General features: G+C 51.0%; 1 protein-coding gene across 1 annotated transcript in view; it reads right to left on the bottom strand.

The window, feature by feature from the left end:
• LOC115462443 (gastrula zinc finger protein XlCGF28.1-like) overlaps window positions 1-18,465 on the bottom strand; it is a 55,134-nt gene extending 36,669 nt beyond the window's left edge. Inside the window, exons 1-2 of the mRNA XM_030192446.1 lie at window positions 18,292-18,465; window positions 17,544-17,670 (exon numbers count right to left, since the gene is read on the bottom strand). Coding sequence (XP_030048306.1) covers window positions 17,544-17,670; window positions 18,292-18,315 — 151 coding nt within the window. The 5' untranslated portion in view covers window positions 18,316-18,465. The remainder of the gene's footprint in view (window positions 1-17,543; window positions 17,671-18,291) is intronic.
• Between the last annotated feature and the right edge of the window lie 1,763 nt (window positions 18,466-20,228).

Genomic DNA, 20,228 nt, shown 5'->3' with positions numbered 1-20,228 from the left:
GCCTTCTCCTCCCTGTGACTTCTTAACCCACTCCCTCAACCAACCTAACCTGGCCTCCTTCTCCTCCTTCCCTGAGATCACCGAAGAGGAAACTGCTCGCCTTCTTTCTTCCTCTAAGTGCACCACCTGTTCCTCTGATCCCATTCCCACCAATCTGCTTACCAACATCTCTCCTACAGTTAACCCCTCAATCTGTCACAACCTCAACCTCTCTCTCTCCACTGCCACTGTCCCTGACACCTTCAAGCACGCTGTAGTCACACCACTTCTCAAAAAACCATCACTTGACCCCACCTGTCCCTCCAACTACCGCCCCATCTCTCTTCTACCCTTCCTCTCCAAATTACTTGAACGTGCTGTTCACAGCCGCTGCCTTGACTTCCTCTCCTCTCAGGCCGTCCTCGACCCGCTTCAATCCGGCTTTCGCCCACTACACTCAACAGAAACAGCACTCTCTAAAGTCTGCAATGACCTGTTCCTTGCCAAATCCAAAGGTCACTATTCCATCCTCCTCGACCTATCTGCCACCTTTGACACCGTCAATCATAATTTACTTCTTGACACGCTGTCCTCATTTGGGTTCCAGGGCTCCGTCCTCTCCTGGTTCTCCTCGTATCTTTCCCAACGCACCTTCAGAGTATTTTCTAATGGCTCTTCTTCCACCCCCGTCCGGCTCTCTGTTGGGGTCCCTCAAGGATCTGTCCTTGGACCGCTTCTTTTCTCGATATACACCTCTTCCCTGAGCTCGTTGATCTCATCACATGGTTTCCAGTACCATCTCTATGCTGATGATACCCAGCTTTACCTCTCCACTCCCGACATCACAGTTGAAACCCAGGTCAAAGTTTCGGCCTGCCTTTCAGACATCGCTGCCTGGATGTCCAACCGGCATCTGAAACTGAACATGGCAAAGACTGAGCTCCATGTCTTTCCACCCAAACCCTCTTCTCCTCTTCCCCTACTTTCTGTCTCTGTTGACAATGCCCTCATCCTCACCGTCTCTTCAGCCCGCAATCTCTGAGTCATTTTTTACTCCTCCCTCTCCTTCTCTGCCCATATCCAGCAGACAGCTAAGACCTATCGCTTCTTCCTCTATAATATTAGCAAAATTCGCCCATTCCTCTCTGAACAGACCACCCGAACCCTCGTCCACTCGCTCGTTACCTCTCGTCTTGACTATTGCAACCTTCTCCTCGCTGGCCTCCCGCTTAGCCACCTATCCCCCCTTCAATCTGTCCAAAATTCCGCCGCACGTCTTATCTACCGCGTGAACCGATACTCTCATATCATCCCTCTCCTCAAGTCGCTTCACTGGCTCCCGATCCGCTACCGTATACAGTTCAAGCTTCTCCTATTGACCTTCAAGTGCACTCAATCTGCAGCCCCCCATTACCTCTCTACCCTCCTCTCCCCATATGTTCCCACCCATAACCTCCGCTCTCAGGACAAATCACTCCTTTCTGTACCCTTCTCCACCACCGCTAACTCCAGACTCCGCCCCTTCTGCCTCGCATCACCTTATGCCTGGAACAGACTTCCTGAGCCCATATGCCATGCGCCCTCCCTGCCCATTTTCAAGTCCTTACTCAAGGCCCATCTCTTCTCCCTTGCTTTTGGTGCCTAACCACCTTCCCATTCCTGATACCTACACTGACTACATAGTTTTTACCTTTAGATTGTAAGCTCTCTTGAGCAGGGACTGTCCTTCCCCATGTTTAAACTTGTACAGCGCTGCGTAACCCTGGCAGCGCTATAGAAATGCTAAGTAGTAGTAGTAGTAATGTTGAGTGGAACGGGTAAATGTGAATCCCTTGTTTACTCTTTCCAAAAATACTAGGACTAGGGGGCACACAATGAAGCTACAAAGTAGTAAAATTTAAAACAAATGAGAGAAAATATTTCTTCACTCAATGTGTAATTAAACTCTGAAATTCACCAGAGAATGTGGCAAAAGCAGTTAACTTAGTGGGGTTAAAAAAAAAAAAAAAAGGTTTGGATACATTCCTAAAAGAAAAATCCATAAGCCATTATTAAGATGGATTTGGGGAAAATCCACTTCTTATTTCTAGGATAAGCAGTATAAAATGTATTGTACTGTTTTGGGATCTTGCCAGGTACTTGTGACTTGGATTGGCCACGGTTAGAAACAGGATCCTGGGCTTGATGGACCTTCGGTCTGTCCCAGAATGGCAATACTTATGTTCTTATGTCTTATGGGTCAGACCGAAGGTCCATCCAGCTTACCATCCTATTTCCCGCCAAGAATGTGTCACTGTCTTTCATTGTAGGAGGTTCAGTGGTGTTTTGGTGAAATAACAGATATTACAACTTAAAACATGTGCAGCCCCATTTTAGATAGTACGTGATGAGAGGGTCTCGAACATCAAGGTCTAGATATGGAGATTTCCAATTCTGTTTTCTAGGAGGTTCTAATGAACCTACAGTCTCTTGTAAAACAGGTGCAGGACCAAATGTTTTAGAAAGCTCCAGATGGGGAAAACACTACTACTACTTAATATTTCTAGAGCGCTACTAGGGTTATGCAGCGCTGTACAGTTTAACAAAGAAGGCAGTCCCTACTCAAAGGAGCTTACAATCTAAAGAATGAAATGTCAAAGTTGGGGCAGTCTAGATTTCCTGAATAGAGGTAAAGTGATTAGGTGCCGAAGGCGACACTGAAGAGGTGGGCTTTGAGTAAGGATTTGAAGATGGGCAGGGAGGGGGCCTGGCGTATGGGCTCAGGGAGTTTATTCCAAGCATGAGGTGAGGCGAGACAAAGGGCGGAGCCTGGAGTTGGCGGTGGTGGAGAAGGGTACTGAAAGGAGGGATTTGTCTTGAGAGCGGAGGTTACGGGTAGGAACGAAAGGGGAGATGAGGGTAGAGAGGTAAGGAGGGGCTGCAGATCGAGTGCATTTGTAGGTTAGTAGGAGAAGCTTGAACTGTATGCGGTACCTGATCGGAACAAAGAGGTATCTCTCCCCTCCCCCCACACTTAGAATCACCTTTCTTAAAATCGTTGCTCCCTCTGGAAAGGGCCCCCAGGCCTGCATTCTCCAAATGCTCTGCTATGGTATAAACCCCACCACCACCACCATTGTGCCCTGCTATGGTATCAACCCCCGGCCCCGTGCACATCCTGCAAGTGGCATGAATCCCATGTATATCTACTGCAACATCAAATGCTCCCCCCATGCACTCATCACGGCATCAACCCCCAATGGCTCACACCTGCCCCTGACAGGTGCCCTCCGATACAAGTATCCCCCCAAAAGTCTGTCGCGTTCCTCACCTGCGACTCTGGTGGAGGGGGCGCGGTGCAGGAGAATCGGACCGACGCTGGTCGTCGCCAGCGCTCCAGAGGCATGCTGTCGGCCGTTTGGACGGCTCTGGCGCTCCGTTTTGCTGCAGTTCCGGCTGGGGATCGCTGGCCATGTTGGCAGTGCTGGTGTCCCCTAAGAAAGGAGTCTGTTCCGGGCGCAGGGCCCAAGAAGACGGAGATGCTCCTCTCGACGCCCGGATTGGCCACCTGCGGTTGACACCGCCTCTCTCTTCTGGCCGGCTAATCCGGGGCTGTTTGGCCTCCCCGATTCGACGGCACCCCCCTCTGCCTGCCGGGGCTTCCTGAACCAATGTCAAATGTTTTTTGACATGCAACCTGCTTCATTTCCTACTGATAATCTGAAAATAACCTACATCATCTCTTTACTCTCCAGACCAGCCCTGGCATGGGCTTCAGCTCTATGAGAGCAACAGGATCCACTCCTCTCAGACCTGGGAGAGTTTTTACGTCATTTTCGAATGGTATTTGATGTTCCAGGGCGGCCCTCCTCTGCGGCAAGTGATTACGCATTCAACAGGGGAACCGCTCTATAGGAACTTATGCTATTCAGTTCCATACGTTAGCTGCCGAACTCAGGTGGAATCAGGAGGCGCTCACGGCTATTTTCTGGCAAGGATCAAGTGGGCGCATGGTAGAGAGGTTCCTCCCACTTTGGATGATCTCATCACTCTGTGTGCGGTTTGATGTTTGATTCCAGGAGCGGGAACGAGAACAGTCTACCTTCCGTCCTCCCCGGAGAATATCTCCCCAGAGGAAACAACCCATTCCCCCGCAAGGTGCAGCAGGTCCGGCTGCAGAAGGGTCAGAGGAGCCGATGGTGATTGGCCGTCACCACCTCACAGCAGTAGAGAGGGCCCACAGGCGAAGCAACAGACTTTGTCTTTATTGTGGGAAACCCGGACATTTTGTGAGGGGATGTCCCAATAAACCAGGAAATGCTTAGACCCGAGCCTTGTGGAGGGGGTGGTTCTGGGTCAATCAGGTTCCCTTCCGGATAATTTAATGGCAGTGCCAATAATTTTACTTTGGCACGAATTCAGGGTGAACACATTAGCCTTGCTGGATTCTGGAGTGGGGGGTAATTTTATTGATGCCACGTTGCTTAAAGATCTTGGGGGGCCTTCTGTTCCCTGTAAGCTAGCTCTGCAGGTGACATCTATCCATGGCTCAGATCTCCCTCAGCCTATTACCCATCTCACCCCGCCGCTGCAGATGCAAGTGGGTCTCCTGCATCATGAGGAGATCCAATTTCTCATCTTGCCTCATGCCATTCACCCTGTCATTTTAGGTTTACCCTAGCTACGTCTTCACGCACCCAGCACTGATTGGCCTGCTGGGGAGATCACTCGATGGGGTACTCGATGTTTCAAAGTTTGCCTGACTCCAGTGGAACCTCTTCCTAGGAGCATTTCAGCTTTGCACGGAACCCTTCATCCCTGTGAGGCCTGTCTTCCGGAGGAATATGGTGATTTTCTTTTATGTCTTTGATGTCCGGGAAGCAGATCCCCCCCCCCCCCCCCCCATCGCCCCTTTGACTATCCTATTGACTTACTTCCGGGCAAGATGCCTCCCAGAGGGCGAATATATGCCCTGTCCAGAGAGGAATCTGCTGCTATGCGGGATTACATTTGTGAGAATCTCAAGAAAGGATTTATTCGACCTTCCTCTTCCAAGAAGGACGGCTCTTTACGACCATGCATCGAATATCGAGGATTGAATAACATCACGATTAAGAACCACTATCCTCTTATCCCTGAATTATTTGATCATCTTCAAGGAGCGGTTATTTTCACTAAATTGGATCTTCGGGGCACTTATAACTTGATTCGTATTCGCCCGGGGGATAAGTGGAAGACGGCTTTTAATACTCATGAGGGCCACTTTGAGTACCAGGTCATGTGTTTGGCCTTTGTAATGCTCCTGCAGTTTTCCAAAGCTTCATTAATTTTATTTTTCAAGATCTACTATATTCCTCCGTCATTGTCTACCTGGATAACATTCTGGTTTTTTCAGCCTCTCCTCAGGAGCACCCCGGGCATGTGCGCATGGTACTGCAGCGCCTCCGAGATCACCGCCTGTTTGCCAAACTAGAGAAATGTGCCTTTCACCAGTCTTCTATTCCCTTTCTGGGACATATCTCCGCTGTTGGCCTGCAGATGGATCCCGCTAAGCTTCAGGCTATTTAGGATTGGCCTATTCCACAAGGACTCCAAGCTTTGCAGAGGTTCCTCGGTTTCGCCAATTACTATAGACAGTTTATTCCACATTACTCCTTAATCACTGCTCCTCTGACCGCTCTGACCAGGAAGGGTGCTGATGTCCGGCATTGGTTTCCTGCTGCTCAGGAGGCCTTCTCTACTTTAAAGACTGCTTTTGTGTCTGCTCCCGTATTCCGTGGTCCGAATGTGGCGAAACCTTTTATTGTTGAAGTGGATGCGTCTGCTCTTGGAGCTGGAGCTGTATTGTCTCAGACTACTCCTTCTGGGAAAAGGCATCCTTGTTTTTTTTTTTTCTCTAAAATGTTTTCTCCTGCGGAGCGGAATTATACTATTGGGGATAGAGAATTACTGGCGCTGAAACTTGCCTTTCAAGAATGGAGATATCTTCTAGAGGGGGCTGCACATCCGGTTACAGTCATCACTGACCACAAGAACCTACTCTATTTGCAAGATGCCAAACGACTAAATCCACGGCAGGCTCGATGGTCACTTTTTTTTGTCCACTTTAACTTTCATTTGGTTTTCCGACCTACAGAGAAGAATATATAGGCGGATGCACTCTCTTGAGCTTTCAATGTGCCTGAAGAACCTGATGAGGTCTGTCCTATACCCAATCCTGCTTGTGTTCCTTCTATGGTGGTGGCTTCCGCTTCCCTTAAGACCTCTGTTCCTGCTCGATCCCGACGCAAGATTCTTCAGTGGGTTCATTTCTCTGCTTTTGCTGGACATTTTGGCTTCCGGAAGACTTATCTTATCTCCCGTTACTTTTGGTGGCCTCGGATGGCTCAGGATATTCTGCAGTTCGTCTCCACTTGTCCTGCCTGTGCTCGTACCAAGTCTCCTTCCAGTAAGCAATGGGGTCATCTTCAACCCTTGCCTGTGCCCCAGCACCTTTGGCAGGAGGTTTCTATGGACTTTATTACGGATCTTCCTCCCTCCAAGGGCAACACCATCATCTGGGTGGTGATGGATCGTTTTTCCAGCATGGCACATTTTGTTCCTATGAGGCCCTACTGTCTGCTGCTGTTCTGGCCTCTCATTTTGTTCAGCATGTGTTTTGCTTACATGGGTTCCCTCAACGCATCCTTAGTGACTGCGGCTCACAGTTCACTTCCAGATTTTGGAGATCGTTGTGCTCGGTGTTTGGAAACTCCACACTTTTTTCTCCGGCCTACCATCCCCAGACTAATGGAATAGCAGAACGGACTAACCAGACCCTTAAGACCTTTCTTCAGGCTTTTACTAATGCCCGTCAGGATAATTGGGCGGATCTCCTGCCATGGGCCGAGCCTACAACAAGTTTTCATTCTGCTTCCCAGACTTCACCATTTTTTTACTGTTTTGGGGCGCCATCCGGTCCTTCCTCCACCAATTCCTTTGGATCACGCTCCTTCACTGATTCATCCAACTCTCACCACTATTCAGGACACGTGGAGGACGGTTCAGTGTCATTTGCGGCAGGCTGCTGCACGGTATAAAAGGGTTGCTGATCGACATCGCCGGCCTGCTCCTGTTTTCCATCCTGGACAAAGGGTTTGGCTCTGCACCAAGTACCTGAGACTTCGCCTTCACTCCCTGAAGTTTGCTCCTCGGTTTATCAGTCCATTTGCGGTTCAAGCCGGAGTGGGAACGGCGGTCTATCGCCTTCACTTACCTGGTAATCTTCGCATACACAATGCTTTCCATGTCTCTCTGCTCAAACCTTTCCTGGCCTCCCGGTGGCATCCTGAACCGAAGAAGGTTACTGTTCCTGACTCTAAGCCTGACCCCGAATTTGAGGCGCAAGAGATTCTAGATTCCAGACTCCAAAGGGGGAGGCTTTTTTATTTGATTTCTTGGAAGAACTTTAGTCCTGAGGATAATTCTTGGGAACCAGCTGTTAATGTCCACACACCTGACTTAGTACAGGAGTTTCACTCTCGCTGTCCTTTGAAACCTGGGCCGAGACGGAGGAGGGGGGCTTCCTGGGGGGGGGGGGGGGGTACTGTCGCATTCCTCACCTGCGACTCTGGTGGAGGGGGCGCGGGCCAAGAGAAGGTAAAATTATGTATCATACCCGATAATTTTCTTTCCCTTAATCATAGCCGATCAATCCATAGACTGGTGGGTTGTGTCCATCTACCAGCAGGTGGAGATAGAGAGCAATCTTTTGCCTCCCTATATGTGGTCATGTGCTGCCGGAAATTCCCCAGTACGTCCATATCAAAGCTCCATCCGCAGGACTCAGCACTTAGAGAATTATACCCACAAAGGGACACTCTGCCCAGCTCACCACCGCCGAAGCGGGGGAGGGGAAATATTCCAGCGCACCACCGTCGGGGCGGTGGGCGGGAAACCACACCCGCCAACGCGGGGGGAACTGGCTTATCCTGCTACCGCAACCGCGGGAGGACCTGGCTTACCCTAACACCGCCGAAGCGGGAGGGATACAAAGCTACCCTACAGCCGCATGAAGCGGGAGGGAGCACCGGCATAATTTAGTTATCAATCCAGCCACCGCCGAAACGGGGGGAGAGGAAGCAGCAGCTCACTGTAACACAAAATCGTCTCAACTCGAAGAGACTTCAATTGGAAGAACTTGAACACGAAGTCCTCGTGAACAGGAAATGAAGACTGAACTTGAACCTGAAATATAACCAGAACACAAACAATACAGATATCTGGGAGGGGCTATGGATTGATCAGCTATGATTAAGGGAAAGAAAATTATCAGGTATGATACGTAATTTTACCTTCCCTATCATCAAGCCGATCAATCCATAGACTGGTGGGATGTACCGAAGCAGTACTCACCCAGGGAGGGACATGAAAATCCCTGAACGCAACACTGAAGCCCCAAACCGGGCCTCGGCCCGAGCAGCCACATCCAAGCGGTAATGTCGTGAGAAGGTATGAGCCGACGACCAAGTAGCCGCTCTGCAAATCTCTTCCAAGGAGACAGATCTGGACTCCGCCATCGAGGCTGCTTGTGCTCTAGTAGAGTGTGCCTTCAGCTGAATAGGCGGAATCTTCCCCGCCGCCACATAAGCTGACGTGATCATCTCCTTGACCCAACGTGCCACTGTAGGCTTAGATGCCTGCAGACCCTTACGAGGGCCTGCGAACAGCACGAACAGATGATCCGACTTCCGGAAATCATTGGTCACTTCCAAGTATCTGATGATGACTCATCTAACATCCAGGTATTTGAGCGCAGGGTACGCCTCTGGGTAATCCTACCAATGGGAGGGTAGGTAAAGCTGCTGATTCACATGGAATCGAGAAACAATCTTGGGCAGGAAGGAAGGTACTGGGCGAATCGATACTCCTGCCTCAGTGAATCGCAGGAACGGTTCTCTACACAAGAGCGCCTGGAGCTCGGAAACTCTTCTGGCTGATGTGATAGCCACCAGGAAGACTGCTTTCAACGTCAGGTCCTTCAGCGATGCCCTTGGCAAGGGCTCGAAGGGCAGCTTCTGCAAGTTCCGTAGTACCAGATTGAGATTCCACGTAGGCACTATCGAGTGCAGAGGGGGGCGCAGGTGATTAACTCCTTTGAGAAAGCGTACCACATCCGGCTGTGAAGCCAGGGAAGCCCCCTTCAGATGACCCCTGAAGCAAGCTAGAGCTGCCACCTGGACTTTCAGCGAACTGAGCGACAGGCCTTTCTCCAGCCCCTCTTGCAGGAACGCCAACACTGAAGATATTGGAGCAGTGAAGGGCGATATAGAGCCTGCCTTGCACCACGACGCAAAGGTACGCCAAACCCTGGCGTAAGTGGTGGAAGTAGAGCGCTTCCTCGCTCTCAGCATAGTGGCGATGACCTTGTCTGAGAAGCCCTTCTTCCTCAGCCGCTTCCGCTCAAGAGCCAAGCCGTAAGACCAAAGGGGGAGGGTTCCTCCATCACAACGGGACCCGGATGTAAGAGGCCCCGCTCCGCTGGCAGCCGCAGAGGGCCGTCCACCGAGAGTCTGACTAAGTCCGCATACCAGGGACGTCTGGGCCAATCCGGACCCACCAGGATCACCCGGCCCAGATGCTTTGCCACCCGGCCTAGCACCCTGCCCATCATGGGCCAGGGCGGGAACACGTAGAGAAGCTCCTGTGCCGGCCACTGCTGGAGAAGAGCATCGACTCCCAGAGATCGAGGGTCCCGTCCTCTGCTGAAAAAACGCGGCACTTGGCAATTGGCCGAGGACGCCATCAGATCCAGGCTTGGCCGGCCCCAGCGTTTCGTGATGTCCAAGAACGCCCGAGCAGACAGTTGCCATTCTCCGGGATCCAAGGTATGGCGACTGAGAAAGTCCGCCTTGACATTCATGACTCCAGCAATGTGGGCCACCGACAGCTGTTCCAGATTCGCTTCCGCCCACAGGCATAGCTTCATGGCCTCCTTGGCTAGAGGGGCGCTCCTGGTATCTCCCTGGCGATTGACATAGGCCACAGCTGTGGCATTGTCCGACAGGACCCGTAAAGGCTTCAGCACCAGTACCGGGAGAAACTCTAGAAGCGCCAACCGAATGGCTCGGAGCTCCAGGAGGTTGATGGACCATTTCGTCTCTGCAGGAGACCAGAGCCCCTGCACTGTCCATCCCAGGCAGTGGGCTCCCCAGCCCATCAAGCAGGCGTCCGTCGTGACGACAACCCACTCCAGGGTCGTAAGAGGCATTCCTGCAGACAGCTTGCCTGGCCTCAGCCACCAGCTCAGCGCCTTTCGCACCGCTGGATCCAAAGGAAGGCGTATGGCGTAATCCTCCGAGACTGGAGTCCACCGCCGCAGAAGAGAGTGCTGTAGTGGTCTCATATGAGCCCTGGCCCAGGGCACTACCTCCATCGTGGCCGTCATGGAGTCCAACAGCTGCACATAGTCCAGAGCCCGAAGAGTAGAGGAGGCTAGGAACTGGCCCACCTTGGTCTGAAGCTTGACACTCCAGTTGTCCGGCAGGAACACTCTGCCCACTTGGGTGTCGAATCGAACTCCCAGATACTCCAGGGACTGAGTCGGGCGCAGCTGGCTTTTCTCCCAGTTGATGATCCATCCCAGGGAGCTCAGAAGAGCAATGACCCTATCTGTAGCTCTCCCGCACTCCGCATAGGAAGGGGCTCGGATCAGCCAGTCGTCCAGATAGGGATGGACTTGCACTCCCTCCTTGCGGAGGAAGGCCACGATGACCACCATTACTTTGGAGAAGGTCCACGGAGCCGTAGCCAACCCGAACGGGAGGGCTCTGCACTGGAAGTGTAGGCCCAGCACTGCAAAGCGCAGAAAGCACTGATGAGGCGGCCAGATGGGAATATGTAGGTAAGCTTCCTTGATGTCCAGGGAGGCCAGCAATTCTCTCTTTTTCACCGCAGCTATTACGGAGCGGAGGGTCTCCATCCGGAAGTGCCGAACTTTCAAGGACTGATTGACTCCCTTGAGGTTGAGAATAGGCCGAGCAGATCCTTCTTTCTTTGGTACCACAAAGTAAATGGAGTAGCGCCCCTTGCCAAGCTGATCTACTGGCACCGGGACCACCGCGCCCAGGCGGATCAGGTTGCTCAAAAGTCTGCTGCACGGCAGCTGCTTTGACCTGAGACTTGCAAGGAGAGTTTACAAACCCGTCTCATAGGGGTCGGCAGAACTCTAGCTTGTAGCCGTCTCTGATGACTTCCAGAACCCAAGCGTCTGAAGTTACCCTGGTCCACTCGCCCAGAAACGAGGACAACCTTCCTCCTATCTGCACTGGGCCATGGACCAGGTCCCCGTCATTGGGTACGCGACCCTGGGGGCGGGCCGAAGGACGAAACTCCGGGACGGCGGTCCCTACGAAAGGAATGCTGCTTGGGGGAGAAGTTCCGTTTGAAGGAAGCGGAGGCAGAGGAGGCCGACTTGTCCGGGCGATACCGACGGGCTTCCTGGAATCTGCCCTTAGAGGAACCAAGATGGGCACTGCCTGCCCGAGTCCTGACCTCCGGCAACCTCTTGCCCTTGGACGTGCCGAGCTCCGCCACGATCTTGTCCAGCTCGTCCCCAAACAGCAGCTTGCCTTTAAAAGGCAACTTGGCTAGGCGAGATTTAGAGGCATGGTCAGCAGACCAGTGCTTAAGCCAGAGCCACCGCCGCGCAGAGACTGTCTGAGCCATGCCCTTGGCCGAGGCTCTCAAAACATCATACAGCAAGTCTGCCAAGTAGGCCAAACCCGACTCCAGGGTCGGCCATTCCGCCCTCCGGGAAAGGTCCGAGGGGGAAGCCCGCTGCAAAACAGTCAGGCACGCCCTAGCCACGTAGGAGCCGCAAACCGAGGCTTGCAAACTCAGAGCGGCCGCCTCAAAGGACGACTTCTCCTGTCTTGGGCGTCCTTCAGGGCAGTGCCACCTTCCACCGGCAGCGCCGTTTTCTTAGTCACGGCAGTGATTAAGGAATCTACCGTGGGCCAGACAAAGGCTTCCCGTTCCCCCTCAGGAAAGGGGTACAGACGGGACATAGCCCTGGCTACTTTCAGACTCGCCTCAGGGGCATCCCATTGCGCTGAAATTAAGGTTTGCATGGCTTCATGAACGTGGAAGGTTCTAGGCGGGCGCTTCGTTCCCAGCATAATGGCGGAGCCAGTAGAGGCTGAGAGAGAGCCTTCCTCCAGAAAGGCAATCTTCAAAATGCTCATGGCCTGCACAAGCAGGTTGGGCAAATCCTCTGAGCGAAAAAGCTGCGCTGCAGAGGGGTCGTCCGCTCCATCCGAGCGAGGATCAGTCTCTTCCATCGATTCCGATAAGGATCTCTGGGAGAACTCAGACACGCTGCCGTCATCCACATCAGAGGAGACCGAGTCCCCCGAGGGTGGAAGATCCACCCGAGGGCGCTTAAGCATAGAGACCTCATCACCCCGATCAGAGAGGTGGGCAGGGGCAGTGTTCTGCATAAGAAAGGCTTGATGCAGCAGCAAAATGAACTCAGGGGAGAAACCCCCCAGTCTGTGCATTTCTGCAACCTGTGCCGCGGCCCTAGAGGCGCCCTCCATCTGCACTCCCAGTAGCGGGGGAGAGGCGTGTTGTGCGTCCAAAATGGCGTCTGGCGCGAAACTCCGAGAAGGAGCCGCACGGAAAGAAGGGCGTTTTAATTTCGCAGACTTCTTACTGTCGCCCGATTCAAGGGCGACCAAGCTGTTAACGTCTCCCATCTCAAGGGCGGCCCAAGAAGAAGCCGACCGAGCCGCGTGGCCGGTCACGACCGGGATGGCGGCCAGCGGGGGATGGGCGCCTAAGGCGGAAAAGGCCGCAGCGCTGGAGGAAAAACCGGTGAACTCTCCCGGTTCCGAAAGGGCGCCCAAAAAAGGGCGACTCTACCTTTGATCCCCCCGCTTCCCCGCTAGGCGCGCGAACGCGTTCCGGGGAGCGTCTTTTCACGTCCTTGCCATCCGAGGCCATAGCCACGTGGAGACCGTTCGGGGAACCCCCTGCCCGCTAGTAAAAGGTAAAAATTACATGCTTCTTGCTCCGAGCAGCGACGACTTGTTCCAGTGAGCAGCTGCAAATGGACGTCCTTTTTGAATGTTTTAAATTTTTATTTTTTTTTTTTTACGGAGCCAGCGGGAGGGGGAGAAAAGGAGGGACCTGGCACCACCAGGTTTGCACTTGCTCACGAAGAGCCCTCAACCCCAGGTACTCAACAAAACCTGAACAATTAGGCTTGGAGACCTAGCCAGAGCTGCTGATGTGTGACCACACACCTGCTGAGATAGAGAACATACTGGGGAATTTCCGGCAGCACATGACCACATATAGGGAGGCAAAAGATTGCTCTCTATCTTCACCTGCTGGTAGATGGACACAACCCACCAGTCTATGGATTGATCGGCTTGATGATAGGGAATCGGACCGACGCTGGTCGTCGCCAGCGCTCCAGAGGCATGCTGTCGGCCATTTGGGCGGCTCCAGCGCTCCGTTTTGCTACAGTTGCGGCTGGGGATTGCCGGCCATGTTGGCAGTGCCGGCGTCCCCGAAGAAAGGAGTCTGTTCCGGGAGCGGGGCCCAAGAAGATGGAGACGCTCCTCTCAACGCCCGGATTGGCCACCCGCGGTTGACGCCGCCTCTCTCTTCTGGCCAGCCAATCCGGGGCTGTTTGGCCATCGACAATGTGCTCCGCCTCCTACCAGCTGTTCCCTGCCCTCTTGATGGGGAGGGCTATTTAGGAGCAGCACTTTGTGACACTCGCTGCTTCAGCTTCTACTGTTGTAGACTCCTGGGCGCGTGTTTCTCTCATTCTGGAACTGCCTTTGAACCCTTGCCTGGACTTGGACTGAGTTTTGCTTGCTTCCTGCCTTTGAACCCTTGCCTGGACTTGGACTGAGTTTTGCTTACCGTTTGCCTTTGAAGCTTTGCTTGGACCTGGACTGAGTTCTGCTTGCCGCTTGTCTTTGAACCTTTGCCTGGATCTGCTGCCTGGACATGGACAGAGTTCTGCTCGCTGCCTGTCCCTGTGATCTGGCCTGGATCTGACCGTTGATGAGCCTGGTTCCTATCCTGAGTTCGGAACGGACCTCCACCGAAGTTCCCTGCCCTTCTGTCTCAGGTAAGACCAGGATTGTTCGGCCGCCGAATGCTGTTTGGCACAGGGGCTCACATCTTGTTGTTACTGGGCGTGACAAAGTCTCCTCACATGGTGGGCAACTATCTACTATGTTATCTTCCCTCCTGGGGCCAACCCCCCCCCCCCAACAATAGAAGCGCCAAAGGTGCCCCCTTAGACTCTCACCCCAAACACACTCCCTACGTTTACTGGGGAAGGGGAGGGTCCCTGGAGTCTAGTGGGGAGAGAGTGTTGCCCACTAGACACCCACTCAATCCCACTGCGACAATCTTGGCTCTCAAAACAGCCGATAAGAACTCTACAGTAATATTGTGGGATTATTGCTGGGGGGGGGGGGGGGGGGGGGGTCAGACATTCATATATGGGAATTTTGCTGCAGAGCATTTTGCCCATATATGGAAGTCAATGCTATAGGCCCACCCAGGACACTCCTTCTCCCCACCCTACCCATGCCCCCTTCCCCCACATAGATAGATATCTGGGGCCTATTCAGATGTGTAACTGATGCCATTTGCACATGGAGATGCTTCTAAAATATGTGCCATAATGTCCAATTCTGTGCTTTTAAAGGTTTGTTCTGAAAAGAGTGGAGGGGGTCACAATTGAGATTAATTATCAAAATCTTGCAGGTAAGGCCTACAATTTGACTACCAAATCTGTCCTGGGAGGACTTTTTGCCAGTAAATTTCAGATATCTACACTGACTATGCATGAGATAAATTTGCATATGTTACAGGCAGCACATGCAGCTCTATCACATGCAGATTCATTGTGGATTTTCTGAAAACGTGACTGGCAGGTGACCTGAAGAAGTCTAGAAACCCAATATAGAATGGCTATTATCCTTGTACTAGCCTTGCCTATACTGCAAGGCCTTTAACTGGCTAGTAGGAAGAAGGTACTTCATGCCACACTGGCCAGAAGATGGTAAAGATGCAATTACATTAGTCCACATGGTCTTGAAGGAGGTGGTGGTGGTGTGTGGCTGCCTAGTAGTGCACAGAGCTATTCAGCACTGTGGCCTGGGAGCAAAGGAGGGAGGAAGGGAAGAGAGAATAAGAGGGAGAGTGGAGGGGACTTCTGTTGCTATTGGGAAAGGGATGGATGGTAGAGAGAGGAGCAATGCTGCTGGAGAAGGAATGAAGGGGAAGAAAGAGGGAATACAGGGCAGGAAGAATTAGCAGAGGACAGAGGGAGATATAGGGTGAGCAGTGAAGTGTGGGAGTAAAAGGAAGATGCAGGGGAAGGCGTGGAGGGTGAGAGAAAGAGGGGTCATCAGGAGAAGAGAAGAGAATGAGGGTGTTATGCTGTAAGCCAGTGGTTCCCAAACCTGGTCCTGGAGGCACCCCAACCAGTCATGTTTTCAGGATATCCACAACGATATCCTGCATGTAAATCTCTCTCATGAATATTCAATATTGATATCCTGAAAACCTGACTGGCTGGGGTGCCTACAGCACCAGGTTTGGGAACCACTGCTTTACCATTACCACTAGAGACAGAGTTCTACCTCTGGCTCCAATAAAAAGAGTGCTATGTTGGGTCGACCAGTGGAAAGTCAAGGTAGGATAGTGTAATTCTGAATATCCGTCTGAGGCACAGAAAAGGCTAATTTCGGCTCTGTACTCAAGCCCATCCATTATTCATTCAGGGGCTGATGGAGAAGACTACCACAAGCAAAAGAGCATGGTCAGCACTAGATGTACGCACAGAATGCAGAAAAGGGGTTCAGCACATGAGATAACTCACATGGTGTGTTAAAATGTACAGTAATCAGGTCATTAGCTATTCCGTTGCAATGCACAGAAGTAAACAGAAGATTTTAATGCGTGATATTCATCGCCAGGTCCGAGGCAGCATATTCACTGCCAGGTTTTGGGATTTACTGCCAGTTTTTTTCTTTTTTATTCTTTCTTCACATAACAAATGCCTGCAACTTTAAAAGATTCTGTACACGTGTACCAGCACACATCTATGCATACTGTTCTGCATATAAATATCAACCTCACAAAAATTTTATGTGCAAGAAATTTTTGAATCTGGTATTTATGTAGAGAATAAACTGCACAGAAGTGTTGTTAGCACTTTTAATTTCTTAACATAGAACCTTTGTACACGTGACAGGCAAGCTTCCCCTGATTAGCAACAAGCTCTGCATGCTTTAAATTTACATCTTATCTATTTATAGCATTGCCATGGAATATATTCTCATTAATCTCGCTGTACAAGCTGAACTCAGCCAACAGTGCACAGCTCTACCGCGTGGCATTCTGAATTGGACCCTCAGGCGCCGATGCACTAAACTTATCGGGCCAGAACTATGCCTTTTTCAACAGCTCCAGCCAGTTTAGAGAGCACAATATTGAACAGGTGATGCATAAAGAGGTTCTGCAGGCTCTTTTCTGATCCTGGTGGCAACCAACAGGAATCACATGCAAATGAATGCAAACAAGCTGATCAGTATGCTAATGTACATTCTGAGAGATGCACAGCCATTTATGGGCGATGTACAGAAAGGCCCTCCTACCTTTAGCAGGGGAAATTTTATGGGAGCTATTGAACAGCCAGTAGTTCCCTCTGGAGTTGCAAGCTGCCTCCAGATGTACGCTGTCCCACAGAGAAAAAGGATCAGATACCGGGGAAAGGCTGTGGCTGGAGCCCGGATCAGCAGCTGGAGCTGGGGCAGCGAGGGAAGGGGCTTGGCTGTCGCTGCTTTTTCAGTTGGTACTTGAAGAAGGAAAGATTTGTCACCCAAGAGGGAGGGGGTGGAAGATTCTGGGCTACAGATGAGGAGAAACTGCCACAGCTACTGGATTATGGAGTATGCACTGCCAATTAACCTCCTGCTGATGAGGTAATACTCAAGTCTCCAGTGAGTGAAACTGCTGTCAGTTCTGGCGGTTGAGGAAGACAGCTCCCTCCCCCCCCCCCCCCCCCCCACTACTGCTGCTGTTTCGGCTCTTGCGCCTCTCAACCCACCTCCTGCTCCCCGCATTCCTTCTACAGCTAGACTGGTCAAAGAAACATTGTTCTGGCAATGCGCATAGCAGCCACGCTTTCTTATTGGTTGCTTTGCACATGCCCTGGCCCGAGCTACATGGTACAAGTCCATGCAGCTCATTTGCATGTGATTTTGTTTTGTGCACTGTTCACTATTTCCACCTCGGTAATTTTTTACTGAGGTGGAAATAGCAAGCTGTGCTTTATGGGGACTTCTGTGCATCCCCCCTCAGTCCCTAATCCCCTGATGCACATTATCTCCTAATCAGCTAAACCCCATTCTCACCTCTGCCCACTAACCCCAACATGTGCACTACTGAGATGACAGCAAGTGATCACAGCAGCACTCACTAATTTTCTCATCAAATCCTATGAGACAATCATACTCAGAACTGTCTTTATAATGATGCCCTAATAAACATGTAAATTTATCCCTTACCCAGTGAGATTAGGGTCTGATAATTCTCCTTCATCACCTCTGTATAAAGCACCTTCTGTCTTTCATCTAAATACCCCCACTCCTCCTGGGAGAAAGAGATAACAATATCCTCAAACGTCACCTGCATCTGAAACACAAACCAGAAATACACTCATCATCTTCTATATCACATCTATAAAGAGGGCCTCCCCAATCTGGTGCTTATTGGGGCAGAAGAATATTTCCAGGGTGTATATAATTCACAATCACATACCACACAGTCCCAGAATAGAGTTATAGCTTAGGCGGCCTACCAGTGCTGGAGCTCAAGTGAGTCGTGGAGATATTTTTGGGTGTATATAATTCCCAGCCTCATAACACACAGTCCAGTAAGGTTATATTTTAGGAGACCTCTCTCAACGCTAGGGCTCAGAAAAGCCTAGTGAAAGCTTTCTGTATGTATATAATAATTAGCAGTCAGTAATTCACAATCCCAGCGCAAAACCAGTTACACACAAAATTTCCCTTTGTTGTACCCCTGATCTCATTCCTTTCCGGCACGGTGTAAAAACCGGATACAGCGGGATCCTCGGGATCTTCCCGGATAGATCTGGGTTTTACACAGTCCCCTCCTTTCCCTCAGGAGGGTCCCAAAATGGTACTCCCTAAGCCCCGGTCTGCTTGGGGTCTTGACTGTGCAGTGTCCCAGATTAGAATGCTGCAGCAATATTTGCGACAAAAGGGCAGGGATTTGAGAGCAATTTCCTACCTGAGCAGACGCTCCCGCAAGCATATTCCTCTCTCCTTTTACCGTTTTCAAGATTAGAAATTAATTGGGGGGGGGGGGGCTCTTTCTCTGGCTGCGCGGGTAGAGCTTAAGGTTTGTCTTCTTGCACTGCTGGAAGAAGGACAAAAACTGAGATATAGGGGCTTGATATCTTTCATTAATCTGCAAATAAAATGAAGAAAGCCTTAGCCTTTGCTTCTTCAAGGGCACAGACTGATGACATCATCAGAAAGTGAAAGGCGGAGCTTCACACCAAAGATATGTGATTGGCCCCAGCCCTAGCTCCCTCCTTCTTCCGCCCTTACTTTCATCCATTCTTCATGCGCCTCTGGACTAAAGCTCAAACACCTCCTCTCTTCCCACCCCCAGGAACATTTTGACCAATCAGTTTCCAAAGAAGGAATTAAAAATCTCTCCCCTCCCGCTCCCATCAAAGTTAGGGGCGGAGCCTTTTACTGCTCTTCCAGACAGTCCCAGAGAGACCATTATTTCTGACCGATCAATTCAATACTAAAACGGATAAAGCCGAGACCGGTCTAGAACGGACTCTCTCAGCCAAGGAGGTTGGAAGATTGAGAGAACCTCAATCAAACCTCCTTGCTCTCAGTCAAAAACTTCCACCCCCTCTTCTTTGTGATATTTTCACTAGTATGTGCATTTCTTTCTTCCGTTAATGTACAGGTTTAAACCAGAGTCAAATATTCAGCTTCTCTCCTGCAGCCCTAAATTCATTGCTAATCCTGTAAACTACAAAAGCAGAGAGGAAAATGGCCGCAGGAGCTTCTGCTCAGGTAGGAGATTGTCCCCAACGTCATGTCATCTTGTTGGAAAACAGTGCTGCAGCTTTCAAACTTGGGACACTGCACAGTCAAGACCCCAAGCAGACCTGGGAAAGAGAATGGCACTTTTGGACCCTCCTCTGGGGAAGAAGAGAGATCAGAGGTCACACAAAACCAGGGAGACATTTATGTCCCAGGTTCTGTGTGTAACTGGTTTTCTAGTTACTACTAGCCGTTAAGAAGCCCATAACAACGGGCTAGTTCTTTTGTTTTCCTATGGCGCTTCCCCCGCTCGCTCCCATGCCCTCCCTTCCCCCCAGCGTCTGTTTCCTTCCCTCCCCCTCCGATTTCCACATATCCAAGCCCTCCTCCCTATTGGGCTGTACTGCTGATGGAGGCGGGGCTTGGACTTCTACACTGATAGTCTCAGCGTTCCGAGTCGGCTCTACTGCACGTTTGTCACTTGCCGTTTATATGTTTGATAATTACGCTCGGTGACTGCAAATTATATACACACACACATCTTTCCCTGTGCTCAAGTTTGGAGAGGCTAAAGTGGGCGGGGCTAGGGTCGGGTATGGGACGAGTGGAATAGAACGAAGCAAGTTAAAATACTTGGAGTGCAGGCCTGGGCAACACCTGTGTCAGTAGTAAAAGGACAGTGAGACACTTTCGAAGCCTGCAAGGAAGGAGAATCCTCTACTATGTGGCTCTGGTGCAGCTGTATCTGCTGTCTCTACTACTACTACTATTTATTTCTATAGCGCTACAGGTATAGAAAACACAGGTAAACAGACAGGGTAAGGGCATAAAGAGGTGAGGATAAAAGGACAGGGCACGTGAGTAGTGGTTAGAAGTAAAAAGCAGTGGTAAAGAGGTGGGCTTTAAGTGCATAGGCGTAGTTTGACTGTTTCATTTGGGGGGGGTGGGGCATATTAGCATATCATTTGCATATATGCAAATTTGCTAATATGGAGGAAGGAAGGGAGCAAGAGCTGGCTTTTTTTGGGAATAACCATAATGAATATGTATGAGATATCTCATACATATACATTATGGTTATTCCCAAAAAAGCCAGCTCTTTCTCCCTTCTCCTTCCTTCTTTCCTCCTTACCCAGCACTTCCTCTCCCTCTCCAGTA

This window comes from Microcaecilia unicolor, chromosome 2 (assembly GCF_901765095.1).
Source record: "Microcaecilia unicolor chromosome 2, aMicUni1.1, whole genome shotgun sequence".
In the NCBI taxonomy this organism is placed as follows: Eukaryota; Metazoa; Chordata; class Amphibia; order Gymnophiona; family Siphonopidae; genus Microcaecilia; species Microcaecilia unicolor.
The sequence above is the reverse complement of the archived record's forward strand: the minus strand, read 5'-3'. Positions and strand labels throughout refer to the sequence as shown.